General features: G+C 33.9%; 2 protein-coding genes across 11 annotated transcripts in view; one reads left to right on the forward strand and one right to left on the reverse strand.

Moving 5' to 3' along the window:
• Positions 1-67: 67 nt before the first annotated feature.
• CENPQ (centromere protein Q) lies at positions 68-15,811 on the reverse strand. 4 transcript variants are annotated; one of them, XM_006926464.3, is made up of 10 exons: positions 15,711-15,801; positions 15,352-15,447; positions 13,477-13,621; positions 12,695-12,746; positions 11,518-11,638; positions 10,899-10,967; positions 7,834-7,963; positions 2,338-2,457; positions 1,953-2,027; positions 68-986 (listed from the first exon to the last, which is right to left on the reverse strand). In XM_006926464.3, the coding sequence occupies exons 3-10, from the start codon at positions 13,576-13,578 to the stop codon at positions 855-857; spliced, it is 801 nt and encodes a 266-aa protein (XP_006926526.1). In that variant the 5' UTR covers positions 13,579-13,621; positions 15,352-15,447; positions 15,711-15,801; the 3' UTR covers positions 68-854. The 4 variants fall into 4 exon arrangements, with proteins under 4 accessions (XP_006926526.1, XP_015455869.1, XP_015455870.1 ...); XM_015600383.2 differs by having other exon boundaries at positions 15,352-15,450; positions 15,711-15,792; XM_015600384.2 differs by lacking the exon at positions 15,352-15,447 and having other exon boundaries at positions 15,711-15,811.
• Positions 15,812-15,895: 84 nt separating this feature from the next.
• The window catches only part of MUT (methylmalonyl-CoA mutase), a 35,999-nt gene continuing 35,785 nt past the window's right edge, over positions 15,896-16,109 (forward strand). For 6 of the 7 annotated variants that reach the window (XR_003044492.1, XR_003044493.1, XM_025042907.1 and 3 more), the window contains exon 1: positions 15,899-16,052. The gene's annotated coding sequence lies outside the window, so the exon portion shown is untranslated. Of the gene's footprint in view, positions 16,053-16,109 lie in introns of all 7 variants that reach the window. The other variant, XM_015600380.2, reaches the window with a different exon arrangement.

Here is a 16,109-nt window from a genome sequence, read left to right on the forward strand (position 1 = left end):
ATTAAAAAAATAATTGCGGGTATTTATTTTACAAATAGATAAAAGCAATCCAGACAACATACTATAATTGGTTAGAAATGATTTTTGATATATTTTAATGACAGTTAATTCACATGTATATACATATCATCATCACAATGAGAGAAGTTCTAGAAAGGATTCTGTTTGAATTTTCTTTTAAGGGAATAAATGTGCTTATGTCCCTTTTAAATAATTTTATGAAATAAAAGTATGCTTTGATGGCAGGGGAAAACAAGTATTCAACATCGATTCACTAACTCAACCAAAGAAATAAAATGTTCATGCTGCCTCCAAAGGTAAAGATACCTGGCAAACCTTAATTATATCACAAAGTCTAGGGAATTACGTAAAAAAAAAAAATAAAGGTGTTTGGGGATTTCTCAAGTTCCAAATGACCAGACAGAAAATGCAAGTCATCAGCTAAGGAATTATAACAATAGAAAACATTTATGAACTAGTTTTATGAACTAGGCCCTATAAACACTTTATATATATTAAGTTATTGTGTCAAATTTCCTCTGCACTAACCAATAAATGAGCTCTATTCAGCCATTATAAATCATGAGACTGTGGCTGTTCTTATTTATGGCTTCGGGCAAATAAATGGAAAAGTAACAACATAAATGTGAGTTCCTAGGCTTGGCAACTGCTAAACACAGTGTTTTCAGGACTACATTATATGCTAATGGTAGATTTAGAGGCTAATTTTAAACTGCATATTGGAAAATAATTAATCCTAAAGAAGCCTCAGCCTTTGCAATATCATCATAGGTAAACAGTTTTACAAACTTATAAATTCATAAATTACTATGGGATACTCTAAAAATCACTCTTTAAGAGGCATCCAGTCTCTCATAGGCTTCCTCGATGAAAGTTAACATGTTCTTCATCTGGGATGAATTATGGAGAACATCCAAGTCCTTCAGGAGAGGGTTCTGGTTTGGAATTTGAGCCAAAATTTCTTTCTGTGGGTACAATAGTATAATTACTTAAAAATGTTTTTTATTTAGATATAATTGGCATGTGACATTAGTTTTAGGTGTGTAACATGATTCAATATTTGTATATACTGTGAAATGATGACCACAATAAGTTTAGTTAACATCCATTACCACACATTATCACAAATTTTCTTGTGATGGGAACTTTTAAAATTTACTTAGCAACTTTCAAAAATATAATACAGTATTATTAACTATAATCACTGTGCTCTACATTGCAACTCCATGACTTATTTTCCAACTGGGATTTTGTATCTTTTGACCATCTTTGTCTATATGTTTTTAACCCTTTCTGTGAAAAGGATCAAATGATATTACTTAGAGAGAAAGATATAACAAATCTCATGTACCCATCACTCAACTTCAATAACCATCAACTCGTTGTTCTTTTTTCAAATCTATGTTATTCACCCCGGGTGAATTATAGACAGGAAAATTTCAAATTACTTTTTGAGAAAATATAAAGACTTTCTACCACTATAGACATTTACAATATCTACTTGGGTCCTTTGAAAAAAAGATAAATTACCAGTGTAGAGCCTTCTACAAATAAGACATAATATTATTTTATGAAGTTACATGCCATCGTTATAAGCACAAACAAAAGCAACTGTCAGAATTTACTTCCAGAAATCTATCCTATAGCTATGACCACACAAATCTGTAAAAATATATATACAAGGGTTTACTCAGCACTACTTGTAACTGCACACATTATTTCCATCAGTAATTCACAAACTATATTATGGTACACCCATACAATGGAATATGAACTGACAAAGAAAGATGTTCATACTATAGTGTCAAGTGAGAAAAATAATGTTAAGTTTATATCATAAATTCCATTTTTTAATAAGAAACAGGATAGAATGGTTTTATATATGCAATTCATAACTGGTGATATAGTCAATATAGTCAATTGGTACTTACCTGAAGTGTGGGTGCTTTGAGACTCTTCTGAGAAAGTTCTGGAAGAGAGAGTACTCCACTATCTATTTGAAACATCTAAAGTAAAAAAAGGAAGCTATAGATTATTTCAAAAGACTGATTTCTTTCATCTTCGTACACTCAAAAGTTGTCTTGGTAGAATGCAAGCATTAGAAATTACATCATTAAACAATACATCATTAAACAATTACCTGTTTTACCTTCTCCTAGCAATACATCTAGCAATACATCATTAAACAATTACCTGTTTAGCAATACATCATTAAACAATTACCTGTTTTACTTTCTCCTCCTCTTCTTCCACCTCACTTGTCAGAATCTAGCAATATATCATTAAACAATTAGCAATACATCATTAAACAATTACCTGTTTTATCTTCTCCTCCTCTTCTTCCACCTCACTTGTCAGAATTTGAATTTTGTTTTTTAGGGCCTGAATACTCCCAGTCATTGACTCTGTGGTCTCTACTATTTTATCTATTTCTTCCTGAGTCAGAAAGAGAACGTTAATGTTTTAAATTAAATATTTTATTAAATGAAACCCAAAAATATATACATATACATATTTTTAAAACACCTCATATTGAAACACTGCTTAAAGAAACTGGCAAATATATTTTCACTTTTCTTTCAAAAAACAGACTTCCTAGAAACTAATTTACCAATGTAGTAATGCATTATAAGGAAATTTAATATCCCCAGAACAAGGAGATACATCCATGTATAAGAATGTTTCCTCAAAAATTTAGCAAAACTGCTAATATCAGAGATTCTGAAAGACCCATGTTAATCTAGCGGGGCGCCCAAAAGCTGATGGCCTAAAATCCCACTATGTTCTGCCTATTCATCTCTACCCCCACTACACACCCCTGACAATCACTGATCTTTTTATTGTCTCCATAGTTCTGTCTTTTCCAGTCTGTCATATAGTTGCAATCATACAGTATGCGGCCTTCTCCGATTGGCTTATTTCACTTAATAATATGCATTTAAGTTTCCTCTATGTCTTTTCAGGTCTTGATTGCTCATTTCTTTTTAATGCTGAATATATTCTCTCGTCTAGATGTGTCAGTTTATCCATTCACCTACTTAAAAACATCTTTTTTCCAAGTTAAGCACAACTTGTTTTTTTCCCAAGTTTTGGCAATTGTGAATAATGCTGCTACAGAGATTCATGTGCAGTATTCTGTGTAGACGTAAATTTTTAACTCCTTTGGGTAAGTACCAAGGAGTATGATCACTGGATTGTGTGGCAAAAGACTTACTTATTTTTGTAAGAAACCTCCAAACTGTCTTCCAAAGTGGCTCTACCATTTTAACCTATTCCTTAGCCCTAATTTCCTATTAATTGGTTGTTAGATTTAGAGAATACTGTTAAATACAATTTAAACCACACGTATTAACTTCCATGCGTGCCATAACAAATTACTACAAATTTGGTGGCTTAAAACAACAGAAATTTATCCTCTTACAGTTCTGGAAAGCACATGTCCAAAATCAAAGTATTAGTACGGCAGTGTTCCCTCTGAAGGCTCTAGGGGAGAATCCTTTCTTGCATCCTCCAGCTTCTGATGGCTGTCAGCATTCTTTGTAGCTCCATTACTCCAATTTCTGCATTTGTTTTCATGTGGCCTTTTCTTTCATGTTACTGTGTCTTTTATAAGGATACGTCTAGCTCTTGAGGACACTTGTCATTGGATTTAGGGCCCATCCAAAGTAATCCAAGATGATTTTACCTGGCTATACTGAAGTTAAATCCAACCTGGGAAGATTCTCTTTCCCAAGAAGGTCATACTCACAGATTCCAGGGTTTAGGGTTTAGACATATCTTTTTAAGGGCCACCATTCAACCCATATAGAAGGGAATGAGAAACTGCACTGAATGAAGAATTAATATAATAAGGACTAAATTTTTCCATTATTAACTTTTAAAAATTAATTTTCTTCCATTGCTTTGGTTATTTTCTTTAGGTATTCCTACCATATTCATGTTGTATCTTCTTTGCCAAACTTTTGTATTTGTGACTTTTTCTCAATACCTTTAAAAAAAACTTTTTGACTTTTAAAATTTTCTCCTTATTTTACTATTTATTGTAAGCACTGTCTCTTGTGTTTGCTTTAGTACTCCTAATTTAGTCAAAATATATGAAAGGCTTTTTATTACTAATTCTTTCCTGAATTCTGTAACTTCATTTTGTAGTACAGCAGGTCCTTGAATAATATCAGTTCATTAAATATCATTTCGTTATAGCATTGATGAAAAAAAAAATATATCGATTCCTGACTGGGGCTACCTCCGGTGTAGAGTTTGTATGTTCTCCCCATGTCTGTGTGAGTCTTCTGAGTACTCTAATTTTCTCCTACATCTCAAAGATGTATATGTAAGGTGATCTGTGTGTCTACATTATCCCAGACTAAGTGTGGATGGGTGTGACTACACCTGGTGATGGAAGGGTGTCCTGTCCAGGGTCCTGCCTTTTGCTCTGAGCTGCTGGGATAGGATCAAGTCACCTGAGACTCTGAACTGAAATATATAAGTTGGAAAATAATTATCTTACTTGTTTTTATCAATCATTCTTAAATATATGTACAGCTCACATTTATTTCAATGATTTAGAATTGTTTGGGGTCTTTATTTAGAATTTTGGTGATATTTTTGTGATCAGAAATATGCTATAGGAACTTAACTCTTATTTATATCAATTAGCCCACAGTAAAATTGGCTTTGTTATATATCATTTTGCTTAAAGTCATAGTTTCCAAGAATTTATTGACACTGTATTTCTCAGAACCTGAGGACTAAGGTATTTATAGTACTGATTTATGATATTTTCCATACCATCCATTGTTTTTCTGACATTTTTTCAGTTCACTTGAGAAATCAGGTTAGTGTTCATCTGTTTTGTGAATACATATTTTTGGCATGCTTTTGTTGTCTATAGGAATGTTATTTTCTGTTCCTTTTCTTATATTTTCTTATGCTAACTCTGTGAAATTCTATGGTATGATGTGATCCGGAGAGATTAAAAACTTTTGTCTCACGGGTTCCTATACCATTTTTTCAGAATCTCTCAGAGACTGTTCACCACTGCCTTTTCTCTAGCACCCACCATCACTGAGTGAGAGCTCTATAAACATGTTGTTGAACACAGCTTCTGTTACTGATAGCTGACAAAAGTTTTAGAAAGTCACCACCAGCAATAACTAGGCTGCAGTAGGAAAAAGCAGTGGTTCCAAGTATGGCATACAGGAGAAAACTAATGGATACAGACAAATTCTACAAACTCCTAGTTCGAAGACTCTCTTATAGAAATGAACTACTTTGCCCAAGATGCCAAGAGTACTTCCATTGAGCGACTGACTGTCAAGCAAATCACAGACTGTTGTGAGATAAATATATATTTGGTCTTCATTTCCTGTTCCAGGCACAGAGCTTCTAAAATCCTTGTAACTTCCTGAGTGATGGAGGGAATAAGAGCATATTTTCTTATAACATTTTTTTGTCCTAGTTCCTTTCAGTTTCTGAAACCCTTGTAATTTTCTGAGTGATTTGCGTAAGAGGAGCATCTTTTGTTATTCATAAGTCCCTTTCAACTATACCTGACTTTATGATAATGAATGGCTCAGGGATGAAGGCGGGTTGCCAGAGCAAGCCATGATTAGGGGTTTGGAACTTTCAGTCCTACTCTTTGATCTCTGAGAAGGAGATCAAACAACTCTCAACAACAGGGTTTGGAGATCTTCCAGGTTGGTGATTACATTAAGGTGCTGAATGGATGTTACACTAGAAGAGGCATGGAAACTCTGAACCCCTTCCCATATACCTTGCCCTATGCATCTCTTCCTTTTGGCTGTTCCTGAGTTGAGTCCTTTATAATAAACAGGTAATAGTAAAATACTTTCCTACGTTCTGTGAGTTGTTCTAGCAAATTATTGAACCTTGGAGCGGGTCACAGGAACCTCTGATTTATACTTGGTCGGTTAGATGTAGAGGACGCTCAGACTTGCAACTAAGATCTGAAGTAGGAGGCAATCTTATGAGACTCAGTCTCTAATCTGCGGGGTCTATGCTAACTCCAGATAGTGTCAGATTTGAATTAAATTGTAGAACACCTAGCTGGTGTGGAAAATCCACACATTTGGTGTTATAAGTGTCGAGCATAGAAAATGTGTTTTCCATTTAACTGTTAATTAGGCTTTTGGCACATGGAGGTCCAATTATAGCTGTAAAACAGAAATGCCTCCCAGTATTACAAAACTCACACTATCATTTATTATCTCTGAGAACTTTTAAGTGATTTATGGAAATATTAAATGTTAAGGTAACATTTACCATTATTATACTTTAAAACCTTTAAAAATAACCTTACAAAAGGTTGAACTCATAGAAACAGAGTAGGAAAGTGATTGCCAGGGGCTGGGAAGTAGGGGAAATAGGAAGAGGATGTCAAAAGGGTATAAACTTTCAGCTATAAGATGATAAGGTCTGACAATCTAATGTAAAACATGGTAATTATAACTGATAACTCTGTATTGTGTAATTGAAATTTGCTAAAAAAAGACTTAAATGATCTTACCCCACCCTCCCCGCAAAAGATATATAATGTGAGGTGTTGGATATATTAATTAACTAAAGGGGGAAATTTTTCACAATGCATACATATTATCAAATCACCATGATGCACACTTTAAATATCTTACGATTTTGTCAATTATACTTCAATTAACTGAAAAAAAAAAATGTCATTCAACTGTTCACTAAGTATTAGAACTAATGCCAGTACTAAATATAACCTTGAAAAGTAGTAACATTGGGATGAAAAATAAACATCTCACATTATGAAGTGAGGCAAACTAAAAAATATCATCCTATTAATATATAGTATATGTAGATTTACTGCTCAAATCATTCCAATGTTATCTCAATTATACAGACAAACTGAAATAAATTATTTGTGAATTTAGAATTATTAGAATTACTTGGGGATACATTCATTGCATAAACTACTGCCACCTTGTATTTACTGAATTGCTAACAAAGACCTAAGTACCATATCTACAAAGAACTTTGAAATGGCTAAGGGATATATAGTCCCATCTGTTTTAATTATTTCATAAGCCCGTAAGGTCACTTTCTTGATCGTTCAAGTGTCCATTAATTAAAAAGATACAGTTAATCATGATAGCTAATGATATCTCCCATTAGCTTCTATAGGATAATGATTAGGAATTATGTTCTAATGTCAGATGGACTAGGTTCATATTATAACTTTAAGCAGTTTGTCTAAGGTTCAGCTAAAAATGTCAGTAAGTCTCTTTTTCACATTTGTAAAATAAGGATAATACAGTACAAACCTCTTTAAGCTGTGAGGATTAAGGGATATAACTATAAGTGCTCAGAACAGTGCCTAGAACAAAGAAAGCCCTCCTACCACCTCTTTCTTCCCGCCAGAGGCAAGATGCCCCATTTCCCTCCTGAGACAGCCTTATTGTTAGGTATAACAACAATAATGGCAATGACTGTGTTCCTGTCAATAAAGAATGGAAAAACTAATGTTTTGAAATTCTATAGTATTTAACGATGAGTTTCTCCAATTTGAAAACCAAAAATACTAAGATGGTTACATAGTCTGATAAAAAAATAAAACTGCTACTTAATCATTAATATATTAGAAATACTTTTAATTTTAGAGGCCCAAAGTTTAGGCAGTTTTTGCCTTGATTACAAAAAAAAATAAAAGATTTTAATGAAAAATCTGGTTCAAGATCTAGTATTTATCATCAGAATATCATGATAATGTAGAAAACTTTTTGGTTTCTTCCCCTTCCCCTTAATTACGGATTCCCTGTTCAAATTTCATACCTGCAATAATGTCAGACCTTCTTCATTAGTTCTGTGCTTTGCCCTTTCCATTTTCAGTAGACTTGACACACTAGTTAAATCTTTCAGCTTTTTGGGAGGGACTTTTAGGGTTTCACACAGTTGTAGCAATCTTAAGGAAAGAATAAAAACATAATTACTTGCTTATTTTTTGAGTACCACTAGTATTTTGTTTTGTTTTGAAATACTGTTGCCATCTTTATTTTGCCCTCATAGTCCCAAGGGTTATAATATTCTTTTATTAACAGTAGCTAACCTTAGCAGTAAGTCTCCCCAGAAAAGTTCTAGCAAATCATCATTTAACCTTTCATAAGATTTATCTTAAACGATGGGGAACTTAGGCTGCTTCATAAAAGAAAAAATTTCTATTTTACACATTTAACAATTATTTATATACATTTTTAAAATCAAAATTTCACTATGTCTTCTAAATGTGTTAAATATTCCAGCACATAAGTCTATCATTTATCTTGAATTATTGGGTTTTGGAGTACTACTACAGTACTACTCTCTAGAGAGAGTACTACTCTCTAAGTCTTAACTATGAACCCGGACTCTAAATCTGTTGTTTTAAACAATGCAACCAATAAAAGAGAACTTCTATATCAGTTACTCTAACTTAATGATTTTAAAGAAAACTGAGTCCCGTTGACTTTAAGGCAAATAAAACACTAAGATTAAGGTGTTTATTCTAAAGTACTATGAAAATGAATATTCAATATTAAAGTTAAAAAAATCTTCCTTCAATTTGGGTTGATAAGCTCACCAATAGACACTGAACTTTTACTACCCTCACTTCTAGCAGAGAGCAATATAGCTTTCCTAGATTTGATTCTTGAATTCCATATGAAGAATCAAGGAGGAAAATCTAAACTTGGTTGCTTTTATCTAATAGGAGAATTTTGGGGTTCTAAAAAGTCTTACTACTTAATTTGAACAATAGTGGAACCCAAGACTTATCTTCCTGGGCTCTTATTCAAAATACTAATTTTTATAAAGAAAAAAGTAGGCAGTATAAACACCAATCATAATTTTCATTAATCTACTGGGATAAACTTCAGTTATCCAGAAAATCATCACCAGGGCATCACATTTAAGCATAAAAATCTGTCTGTCTAAGTCTTCCCAAGAGGGATAAGTTTTTGATTTCTCAACTTAAGGTTTCCATTTATGAATTTTCTTCCAAAAGTGTATTAAGTCAATTTGTGGAAGAGTCATCCACTGTTATAAATGTTCTAAATATGGTTAGATTTTCAGGATTCTTGCAAAATCTAATTAAACTAAAAGTGTAACATGAATGTACCCTACTATATCAATAACACCTAATCATTATAACATTGTTTCTATGGGACAACTTTCACAAAATATGTTCCCCTAGAAACTATAGTAGCTAATCATTTTGTCTGATTAGCAACTGTTTGTCTGACCGTAGGGGTAGGCATATGACCCAGTCTATATCAATCATAACAGCTCTTGCCACAAAATCAGTCCACAGATAGGTGCATTACCTAAGCTGGGGCAATCAAGAGTCCATCTCCCAGGATTTTCTAAATGAAGCTAAGAGGATAAGCATTTTGTTTCTCCTCTTTCTTCACAAGGCTAAAAAGATAAATAAGGAGCTTGTCTATGTCTACAGTTCTAATCTAGTCAGGACAATCTCTCAAAGAATAAAGTCAAAATGCAGACCGAAGCAGAGATAAAACTAATATATAAAATAGTTTCTGTGGTAAACTCCAATTTAGGAGATGCTAGGTTAAGCAAAATGAAATAGATTTATTTACTGCAGGACTTTCAATATGCTAATGTACCTAAATATAATTCACTAGATATATCACTTTTATTCAAGTTATATTTTAAAATAAGTGTTCTGAATATACTTTGAGAAATATTGCTACAGAAAAATTTATTAATAGATTTGATGAGAATCATTTGCTAAGCTTGCACTCTGCTATATTATTAAAAGGGAAAGTATCTTGAGTATTGCTAATTTGGGAATGCAAGAGAGTGAGTGGTAAAGCAAAAATGAAGAGAAAACAGGCAGTCTTTGAAATATGTCTCCATGGCTACTACATGATGAAGAGACAGCTTATATGTTGAACAGAATTTAATATTTTCTGATGACCCAGAGTGATAAATAGCCTCATTTACACAGCAAACATGTCCTATATTAAGACCATACACAGCTATACTTTTATTACATATTATCATATTTATTAGCTTTTTAGTGCACTCCTTCAATATTAGGCTATCATTCCTATAAACCATTTAAAGGCCTGCTAGCAGTCTTTTCTTTAATCTCTTTAATCTCTCTCCACAAATTGTCACCCGCACCCCACCTTTTCTATTTTGCTATCATCCTTGAGAATTATACTTAAAGTAAGCAGAATTTGTTTTCAGCCTTCCCAAGAATAACATAGTAGGTGACAAACATTTCCAGGCAAACCTGTAAATGAGATGCAGAACATTCTTCTTTGAAAAGAAAAAGTTGTGTAAATACTAGAAAAAAGTAGTCACTAAAAATTACTGGCAGTGGTATGATTTTAAGAACACATGAAAATAAACCTCCATTTGTTACTTACCACAAGGTGAAGAGCAGTAATATCCTGGAAAATTATACTTGTTGCTTGTTCAAATAATGTAATACAATATGAAGTGAAGGAAAAACACAGCAATAGGATAAATATCAGGTAAGAGTGGCAAACTCTTAATTTTATATTGTTCAAAATGACGTTGAATGGAGTTCAAGTTGACAAAATATCTTTCAAATCCCAATAACAGAAAAGTGAATTGTGGAAGAAGGTGTTTTGTCATTTTCAAATTCTTTTTTATAAATTCTCTTGAACTTAACTCAGAATCATATGCAGCAGCAGTTTAGGGTAGAACATATATTCCCAAATTGTTCCCCTTCTTAAAACAACAAGCACAACAACAAAAAAAACAAAATGAAAAACTTTTATATTCTATAAATGTCTGTTCTGGCACTACAGGAACAGCTTAGACTTTTACTAAATATGTTTTAACCATGCCGTATTGCATAACTATATTACCTTTTCTTCAGGCAGTTGAGTTGATATTGAATTTGTTCATTTTCTCTACCACTGTTACTCAAAATTGCTCTAGAAAAGAAACAAGGATTGAATCAATATTAGTATGTAACACAACTAATATAATCTGTTTACTTTTTCTGATTTCTCTCAAGTGTCTCTCATTACTAACCAGGCAGAATCAATCACTTTTTCTTTGATATTAAATGCATTTTAAGCAGAAGTATAATCACAGTTATTTTTATCATATTATATTGTTGTAATTAATTTATATGCCTGACTCTTCTGATGCATTTCACCTCCTTCATATGAAAGAATCATGTCTTATTTTCTTTGTATCCAGTCTAGAATGGTAACTTCCATATACAGTGTCAATTTGAACTCAACTTCTTCCTAAAGTGTCCCTATTGACAGAATAGGTTAAAAGTTTTAGATAGAAAATCAGGCCACATATACTTTTTTGCTAAAGCTAATGTCATTAAAAGACAGTAAATATATCTTCTTCTGAAAGAGAAAAACACCCTATCACCATAAAATAGATAATAGCTTTTAAAAGGATACTGTCTATAGAAACACATAAGTAGAAATAAAAAAAAATGAAAGAGAAAAATTTCATACTCACATTATTACTGTTTCCATCATAGTTTGCAAATACTCTCTGCTACTCTTTGAAAGAGGCTGCCAGGTTTTTCTCTTGCTGGATGCTATCTTAACCTGTTTTAGACTAGTATCCTTTGTTTGTCCTGTCTCCAGTGAAAGAAGAGAATCTGGTCAATCTAGCAGTTTGTATGTTTTTACTTAAAAAGTGATTGAAGCATAAATTTATCTAAAAAAACCTAATGGAATTATGAGATCCAAAAATATTATAAAGCTGAATAAACTTTAATATCCTTTTTATTGAACATCCATAACATGCCAGGTGTTAAGTATAAATATGCTATATATGGCTAACTAAAATAATATTAACTGATATTGCAGACACAAACTCAAGACAATTTTAAAGGAAGAACCAAGCTACAATTATTAGGATTCAACATAAAAGTCTGGTTCTCAGAAATGACCTGAATTAAAAAGCTTCATTAAGACTAGAAAACTCTTTTTACCAAATGTTGCATGGAAACCGGAACAAAAGAGATTAACCAAAACAGAAACAGATCGTCAGTGTTTAGTAGGTTTGTTAATTGTTCTACTAACAAGGGATAAACAAAGGAGATATGCTATTGGCTGGCATAAAGATTTGTTTTGGAGAGAAAGGAAATTAAATAATTATAATTACAAGAATGCAAAGAATTACAAAAACAAAAGTGCTGTGCACGATGGATGTATAAAACCTGGGGATGTAACCTGGTCCTGGGTGAGAGGTTGAGAATTCTTCTATGGAGAAGTAATGTTTAAGTAAAGATGAATATTCCAAACTAATTTAAATAAAATTAGGTAGGGGTTCCAAACTAATCTATACAGTGGTGACAGAACAGAAGAATATCTGTTTTGAAGAGAAATCATTTGATATGTCTATATATCATGGATCAATAATAATTCAGACTGTGGGATACTTTGATATTCTCTGGTTTCTATCAATTTAGAACTTGACACAGTATTTTGCTAAAGATTTTAAGTAAAATTTCAGTTGACTAAAATAACTGACTAACTAGTACTACTTATTCTTGCAAAAATGAGACTGCGGTTGTTTATTACTATCTTTGGCTTTTGCAGAACTCATAAACAAGATGCTGATAATTTCTTCATAAATACAGGAAGCTTGTGAAAGAGACATCAAACAAGATACAGAAAAGAAATACCTTCAGAAGACAGACACTTTAGTTGATTATTTTTTTTTGCTGTGTTTCTAACCTAGAGAGGAAAACACATGCACATATACAGAGAATTAAATATCAATAAAAAAAAATATTGCTTCTGCAATAGGTCTATCATGTTATATTGATGAGTAGTCATATACCTTTCTGGTTAGATAGTAAAGTATATTGCCACTTGTATAGAAAAAGGGTATGTATTTATCACAGGCAAAGGATATACTAAAATAATTCCTGGACAGCTATGATAATGTATAATAGAATTTCACATGGTATCAAACAATGTTTTAAATCATTACTCATATTGCCAGTGAAATAGTGTTCCATATTTTACCTGCAAAATAAGAGTAAAACATGGAAAAAAAAAATGTGGTTATTTCATTTATTGTTTTATAAGAGATGGGCAAAATCATGGTAGGAAGAAGTTAATTCCTACCAAACTAATTTTTCTCTATGTTAATAAAAATCTCCTCTACCAACTGACAGATTCTCTTATCTTTTAATATATGAATGCCATAGAATTTGTATACTTTATTCCTATTCTTTCCATTTAAACACCTTTGCAATGTCCTATGACCCACTCTTCTGATCAATATCTTCAGAATTGAAGTAAATAATTTTTACTTAATCTTGTAACAGCTCCCACATAACAATATGAATTACTATAATCTGCAGTAAAACTGACTTTTACTCTTCACATAGTCCTATAGATAGAACAGACAATATTTGTAATAAAGAGTTCTGGATGATAAAGTAGATATTTTCATTACCTCTTTTTCTGATAACTCCACTTCCTCATGACCGATTTTTCTTTTTCGATTTCTTTTTAACTGTTGAGGCATTTTCTTGGTAGCGTTTGCTTTGCTAGACATCTTGATCTAAACAGAACAATTTTAACAGTGCTTCAAAAAAAATCTGTAAAGATAAAAAGGACACATAAAAATGTTTAATACTTGCATAATATTTTGTTAAAAAGATTACCTGTAAATGTTCCAAAGTAGCTTTTTAAACCATTTAAACATTGTTATATAACAAATAATAATGGTTCTCGTATAACAGTAAGGCTATGCAATTTCATTCCTAGAAATTTCTTCCTTTTGTATTGCTGTAAAAAATCATTTTCAAAATGCTTTTGCACTTTATACTCCCCCATACAATTTCATTATCTCTATGTTTAAATCCAAGAAAATGTAAATATAAAGTGCTGAATTGTCCTACTCTGGTCACAGATTAACTAGGATATTTGTTATCTCACAGACATCCCTCAGGTCTTCTTGTTGGAAGTCAAATGGATTTATCATTCTACTTATAACAAAGAAAGAAGGAAATAATTTTCAGGATTATACCATGAACCTATGTTGTGCAAATTCATGTGGAAAATTCATTCATAAGGATTTGAGCCAAAACTCTCTGTGGACTATGTGTATTTTAACAAGAGCACAAAGTATACAGATTCCGCTGTTCTCTCAACCAACTACAATAGGCACAGGAGTGCGGATGGGGATATCGATGACAAAATTCAGAATAACTCCTTTTCTCTATCTAATAGTCCTTTACATTAAAAAAGAAGCACTGTTTTCATTGATACTTACTTGTAGCAATAAACCGTAATACAAAAAGTTTCTCAACCTCATCACTATTAACATTTGGGATGGGTTAATTCTTTGCTGTGGGAGCTGTCCTGTGTACTATAGGATGTTTAGTAGCATTCCTGGCCTCTACCCACTAGACATCAGTAGTACCTTTTCCAGTTGTGACAAGCGAAACTGTCTCCAGACATTATCAATGTTCCCTGCTGTATAATCGCCCCGGGTTGAGAACCACTGCCAAGAGTGAGCCAGGGGTGAAGATAAACTGCCCAGGTTCCCAATCCTGGCCCTGCCATTTAATTAGCTATATAGCCTTGGACACATAAATTTGCTCACTTTCCCCAATGGTAAAATGGGTTGTTAAAAATATCAACATCGAAGGCTTTTGTAAAGCTAAAATTTTGTACAGAATACATGAGATGCCTAAAACAATATTTGGGACATAGTAAGAACATAAATAAAAGCCATAATTTTCTGCCACTATTGCTCCAGTTGTAGAGCATACAAAAAGGAATAAATTTTGCCTTGTTTTACATCCACAGGAAACCACAGTCTAATAGTAGTGGGTAAACAGATATGAAAACAATTACTACATACGATTTTACACAATACGACAAATGTTAGACAAATGAGTGAATGACTATCTAATGGTGTGTGGGGGGGGGAGGCGGAATATACAGTATTCAGAGAAAAAAAATATTTGAATTACATTTTGAAACACTGAACCAGATTGGGGGGCGGGCGGCGTGAAGAATTCTCGAGAAAACAGCAAAAACCTGATGGCAGGGTACGCAGCTTGAAAGTAACTGGTGTGTTTAGGGACAGGAAAAGTTCGGCGAGACTTTTAACGTGTATGGCAGGAATGGACGGAAATGACTTGAGCGGTGGTTTGCGGCGGGACCATATACTGCAGTAAAGAATTTATTCTTTACCGTGTAGGAAACAGGGAGGCATTCTACGTCGTCTTGTTTTCCTCACTAGCTTACTGAAAACCAAGTACCTCAAACTAGGCCTCTATATGGGCACAAGAGGTGAGCACAAACACACAATGATTACCTCTTGACAAGTGACGCCTCCGGAAAGACGCTGCCGATCGCAGCAACCTCAAAGCCAGACACTAATCTCTAAGGCTGCATTTCACCCCACGACTGTCTGCTGGAGAGATACGACGAGGACAAGCATGATTCGGGGAAAGGAGGGAAGAACCAAGAGTGACTTCGCTCCCTCCTCGCAAATCAAATATTTTAATACATGGCTCCACCAAAGACAGACCTGTTCGGATTTCCCTCCCTTCTGAATGCAAAATGCATTCACGCGCCTCAAATGCAAACTGCGGAGGTTGCCACAAACGTGTTGGCCACAAACCTCGTTCCCCATCCTAGACCCACTGGCAGGTTAAGCGTTTCACTACTCACCAACCACTCCTCTTGAATTCCGGGAGCCGCGCTCAGAGCAATTCGCGCCCAAACAATCGAAGCAGAGGGGATCCGGAAGTGGCTGGTAGAAACCGGAAACGCGAGAGGCGGGCAGCTATTCACCCCTAACGTCATCAGAGGCGCGCCCACGAGAGCGAGATGTAATTGGCTGATGGGAGGGTGTTGTCGGCCTACGGCCCCCTCCCCCGCCCGCCGACTCTACGGCTGGCTTTACATTTGCTCCGTAGCGGGCCTAGCTGTGTGGACCTCTAGCTAGTAGGGGCTGGAACCCCGAAATTTAGCCGCGCTTTCCCAAAATCGAGGTCCAAGACAAGCCGGCCAGTGAGTAGGATAGTGCACCTTGGAGCACGTCTGCCTTTCAAATCCTCTATTCTTCTG

Source organism: Pteropus alecto, unplaced genomic scaffold (assembly GCF_000325575.1).
Source record: "Pteropus alecto unplaced genomic scaffold, ASM32557v1 scaffold7, whole genome shotgun sequence".
Lineage (NCBI taxonomy): Eukaryota > Metazoa > Chordata > Mammalia > Chiroptera > Pteropodidae > Pteropus > Pteropus alecto.